Source organism: Cimex lectularius, unplaced genomic scaffold, assembly GCF_000648675.2.
Source record: "Cimex lectularius strain Harlan isolate CLEC.00 unplaced genomic scaffold, Clec_2.1 scaffold333, whole genome shotgun sequence".
Classification (NCBI taxonomy): Eukaryota; Metazoa; Arthropoda; class Insecta; order Hemiptera; family Cimicidae; genus Cimex; species Cimex lectularius.
The window spans coordinates 195631-201305 of record NW_019392888.1 but is presented as its reverse complement, the minus strand read 5'-3'; the positions used below and the strand labels follow the sequence as shown (position 1 = coordinate 201305).

The 5675-nt window shown below is 34.0% G+C and overlaps 1 protein-coding gene across 1 annotated transcript; it reads left to right on the top strand.

The window, feature by feature from the left end:
• The first annotated feature begins 2727 nt into the window (after nt 1–2727).
• LOC106669117 lies at nt 2728–3575 on the top strand. Its single transcript, XM_014398396.2, has 2 exons — nt 2728–3381; nt 3466–3575. The coding sequence occupies exons 1-2, from the start codon at nt 2748–2750 to the stop codon at nt 3519–3521; spliced, it is 690 nt and encodes a 229-aa protein (XP_014253882.1). The 5' UTR covers nt 2728–2747; the 3' UTR covers nt 3522–3575.
• Nucleotides 3576–5675: the final 2100 nt, after the last annotated feature.

Genomic DNA, 5675 nt, shown 5'->3' with positions numbered 1-5675 from the left:
GAAATCAAATCTTAGTTATAAAGTATCTTTGTACATTAAGTTTGGTTGTGTTAAATAATAATTTTTTATTATTCGGGTCGATCTTTGTAATGGAAGATTTTTTCCGTACGACGTGAAAAACACGTTTTTCTAATTTCACTACATAAAAGGCAAACCCATGAAAAATGAAATAATTTGTTTTTTGAATTATTACATACGATTACATAACGTACTTGTATTTTTAAAATATCTATAATTTGGTTTTATTATTTATCCTTTACATTTTATTATTCATCTGACATCATTCTTCGGCAAAGTCTATCGCATACTAAAAATTTCTTTTTTCTTAAAATAAAATGAAATTCTCTATGCATTGGAAAATAATATAGTGTCTTTGATTGTAATATTGTGTATTTAACATCTTCACAAAAATGTTTCTTCGTCAGATTTAAATCATCCTCCCAGGCCTGTGCATGATGATAGTTGCTTGAATTGAATTAATAAATTATTTTATGGATTGATTAAGTTTGTAAATTAATGTGATTAAGAATAGTGATTAATAATTAATATTTATAAATTATTTTTAATTATACGTTTTGCTAGAATTTTTGATAAATATTATCAGGGATAGAAAGAATTTTAATTACACGATTAAAATGTAATTTCCCAGTTTAAAAGTTTAAAAGATAATTTTATTTCACAAGGAAGGGGTGTGAAGTATTGTATGCTGTACGATCTATATAAATATTAAACAGGCATCTATAGTTTTTGAACGTTTATGAAAGTTAAAAGTCGAAACAAGACAACAAGAACAAGACCGGTTTCTCTCGTTAATTGCGATCTGCGGAGTCATAAATTGCTAGAGTTCCTTGTTACAACTTTAACATGGATTATTTATATTATTTGTTGTTTTATACAAACACCATTAAAAGTTGGAAGTAAGACCACTTAGCCGTGACGGACCCTCTATTTCATAGAACTGGGGCAGGGGCGCTTTTATATATACGCCGGTGAAGGGGGAGGCAGCGTCTAAATATTGCTTCCTGAAAAGGGAGTGTCAGAGGTCTGCTGCCCTAATGCCTCTGTAGCAGGCAATGTAGTTGACGAGCTAACTTCAGCCATATCTTTTTACTATCGACCTGTCGTTAAAAGCTGAACGATGGCACCCAATATGAAAAACAATACAAGCAGGTACATAATTAAACAGCATTTATGTCTTGTGAAATGAAACACGAAATGTGCCCCAAAACCTGAATAAACAAGCAACAAACTTTTTAGATCCTATATTTTTAAAGTTTTTGAAAAAATGGTATTTTTTCGACTTCTAACGCTGGAAATATGATTTTTTCTACTTTTTGCGGACGGAAAGAAACCAAGGGCGAAAAATGTATTTTGATAATTAGATTATACACGGGGTAAGCGTGAATGTGTTTGTAGTACAAGAGTGTCGATGGCGGAATACCCGGTACTTCATTGATCCTCAATTAGACAAGTACGTTTCTGTCAACATGATTGAGAGATGAGTGAATATGCATAAAAACTGATTGCGTTGGAGTGGAATTTTCGTGCTGTGGACTGCCCTTGAGCATAATTTCGTCTAGGTATGACCCCGGACCACCAAAACACTGGAGTGAGTGATTCTCCCCTTGAGTAAATGTTTCGATTCTGAACGTATGCAATCAATAAAAGAATCAATCCATCAAGAAAATTTGAGATCATTATATATCCTTGGAGCACTTAGACAGGTCGAGGTGCAGAAGGTCTTCTGGCCGCCTCTTTTATCCCTAGGTATGGTTGATTTCGTTAAAACATCCAAAAATGTGAAAAATACAAGTATTAATTAATCGAACAATGTTTGGGGGAATTATTTTTGTGGAATGAAGCATTAATGAAATTATTTTAAATTATTTTTTAATTTGTTAAAAAACCTTTTTCGAGCTATGGTCCATCTCTTCCTCACTAAATTTGTCTGTAAAGTTGATTTTTGTTTGTTTGTGTATAAAAACATATATTCACAATAATTTCAAGTTTGTATAAAATTTCATTCACTCTACTTTACGACTAATTTGGAACATGTACCCACCTCGAAGAATGAGTATTTTAAGGTGATATTGTGATGCTTGAAGAATAATTTATTAGCGTGAATTATGGCCCGTTCTGAATGGGCATTCTGAGGTAAGAGCGTGAAGTCTGAAAGTAATTTATTTGTGCGAGTGCTAGCCTATCCCGAGAAATATCTAATATTCTGGGTTGAGAGTGAAAGTAATTTATTAGCCTGAATGCGGTACCACCCGTAGGAATATCGAGTGCTCTGATGTGGTACTGTATTTTTCATACAGCACTGGAATTGCCTTTCCGTCTGTGTTAGCTATTCAACAGGACATAGCATAGGGATTAATGAACGCAATATCCGAGTTTTCGAGTTCGTTTTACGTAAAAATCTTAATGTGCTATTTATTTGTATGTATAAGGGTCATTATGTTTTGTAACATTTGAGGTAATAAAGAGAGGTAGGAAGTAAAGAAAACAGGATACAATATGAGAGGCGATGAGAGAAAGATAGGTGAAAGCAAAAAAAATTGTTTACGTTTTATGTGCTGAAAGCCTGCGATGACCACTAGATATTGTATTTGTCGACTCATCAATTATATATGATTGTAATATTGACTCAAGAAATTGGCTACACTTAACGTACAGTGTTTAATATTAAAAAGTCATCTGTTTTACCAATATTTTGAACGAGTAATAATTGTTTTATTTGTGGAAAAATGTATGGAGGCGTAAGCATACCGTTTAGTTACATCCTCGCAGTGGAAGTTGCAAACATTACTCAAGGTTGTACAGGAATCGCGATTAATTCGTACAAGGCGATGACAGCGCAAAACTGCATTGTGAACTACGCCACAGATAGCTTCTACAGTCCCGAGACAATCAAATTGTGCTCGAACGACACCACATGCCGACCCGTGACGAAGACGTACCTTCACCCGAACTCTAGAAAAACACCTTTAATCATGTGTATCCTTCAAACGGAGAGTAAACTACCCTCTTTCATTGGCTTTCTCGGGGGTTTTCTTGAGACAAGATGCGATATTCACACGTATGGCAAGTCTGAAAGCGGGAAGAGAGAAAGAAAATCATTAATATTGGATCCGGTCTCGTTGTGTTACACGGAAGACAAATCATACGAGTGCGTTAAATTAGCCAAAAATTCGAATTTGTGCAGTACCGACATCGGCGGCGGGATCATATGCGACGGCAGTCTGGTCGGTATTCTCGTAAAGACAACGCCAGAAAAAGAATGCGACGCAGCTATAAACGAACAAATGAAAGGACTGTTTTCAAAACTAACAGCATCAAGAAGTTGGATTGAAATAACAGCTCAAGTATACGTAAACAGAGGTGTGGAATTGACCAACCCAAGTTCACAAATTCTCTGGTGTTTCTTATATTTGATTCTGTTTGCTTCTTTGTTTTAAATTTCAGTTTTGATATGCCAGTACTGTCAATTCAATATTTTCGACGGAAGACTGTTTTGGTAGTGGATACAAAACGCTAATGTGTATACATTTTTTTTTTTGTGCATTCATTTATATCTAAAACTGTATTTGTATTATATACAACCAGTGGATTGGATTTTATTTTGACATATGGCATTAATCTGCGTTAAAAAGGAAACTATTATTCCTTTTAGATTTCTACCTGAAATTAGGGGCATGGAGTAATTGTAGTTGTCAGATCTTGCAGCTTACTGTGAAAACGTTTGCAATAGTTTTTAAACCAACAAAACACAGTTGATATTTCAAAATATCATGTCTAGGTTATATAAGAAGGGGCAGAAACCATTAGTTTTAAGAATATTTTCGCGATCTGTAAACTTGGCACCCTTACATCCATATAAGTTTGAGTAGGTATATGTACGTTGAAAGTGTTGATTTCAATAAGTGGTTGTAGTAGTGAGGAACGGTCAAGATTCCAGCAAAAAAAACCACCTTTATTAATTTAATTGCCTTCATTCGGGTCATCTTCAATATTGACATGCGATACCAGAAAATATTCGAAAACAGAAAAAATGTTCGATACTTCGCAAGTATCGACAGAAATTATTCGATACTAACGAGTACTTACTCATATGAGTACTTAGTCGTTCCTTCATAAATCATCAACTTACTATCGACTTGTGGGTAAAATACGCTCATGCATTAAAATAAACAAAAATTTGCAATTTTTTTTTCATACAGTGGGTACGTAGGTAAGAACACGGGAAAGCTGTCAACACATTTCAACAAAATTGATATTCCAGTTTTATCGTTATCGAGTTTTGAGAAAATGTTTGAAAAGATTAGACGTATTCCCGCAGTTTCTAAGATTCAGTTTTCTTAGTAAAATAACCTCATGCCTTAATTTTCGGAGGAGACAAGATTAGGTATCTACCTATGAGAAGGAAGGGGAACACTTTTTAGGTACCGAAGACACACATTTTATAAAAATTTACTGAAATTAAAAGTGCGAGGTGCTACGCGGGAAAGAATTATGATTATTATTGTAAGAAATCTCGATTAACTTTGTTGACACATGCTGCTAGTAGGCGCTCTTAACAGTAACTCGAAGGGAAAATAACAATTCAATATTACTTGAATACTCGATGAAAAATCTCTGAGTATTTTTACCGATACAACAAAAAGTACTCGATACAGTACTTTTATCGAATGACAATATTGTATGTATTGACAAGTACTCGGTTTCGAAAGGAAATATTCCATACTTTACTCATATCGATTGGTAACGCACGTCACTAATCTTCAAGGCCTGTGTAAATACACACATATGTTGATTTTGAAATTAGTGAACAAATTATAAAAACAAATTTAAACAGTTATGCTAATATGAAGATGAATTTTAGTGTAATGAAAGTATTCATACTGGCATAAATTGTAGCGTTATACCTCTAGTGTCATGTTTTTTAAATGTGTACGTGGTGAATTTGTATCCTGCTGTGTTTTTATAAGATAAGACAAGGCGTGGAAGGCGGTATAGATTGGAACTTTTCTTTGAAAGTGGGCGGCTTTTTTTACTCAAAGGGAGTCGTGAATGAGGATTGTGGAATTCGTTTTTTAATTCGGGGTTTTATTCAAAGGGTACTGTTACTAATATTAGAAATGAAGTTGATTATATACGATTACGAAAAGCAGAACGTTAAAAAAATTTAAAATAATTTTATTTGTCTTACGAAGTTAGCGTAGCTACAGCTGAGTTTCCACGTGTCTGTTCTGTAATTAATGCTGTGTGCGTCTCTATTGATGTAAACCATTTATAAAAAGTTTCGTTTCTGTTTGTTTTGTTCAGTGTTTAGTTTTTATTTTGTTGGAAACAAAGTCGTGTGGTTTGCAAAATGATGGGTGACCAGTGCTGTCGGGTTAGGTTTCGGTTTTATACAATTATAGGTGTTTTTTCCGTATATATGTGTAGCGGGACAATTTAAGCAATTAATTTTGTAAATTACGTCTGATTTGTTGCTACTGTTGTTAGATTTTTAACTTTGAAGGAAAGAGTGTGTACAGTTTTGTGGTTATTAAAGATCATTTTGATGTTGTCTGTAGAAAGAAATCTACTCAACGTGTGAGATAGTGAATGAACGGAATTGAAATATATATTGTTCATCTGTTTGAGATTGGGTTGATGTATTGTTGGCTTTG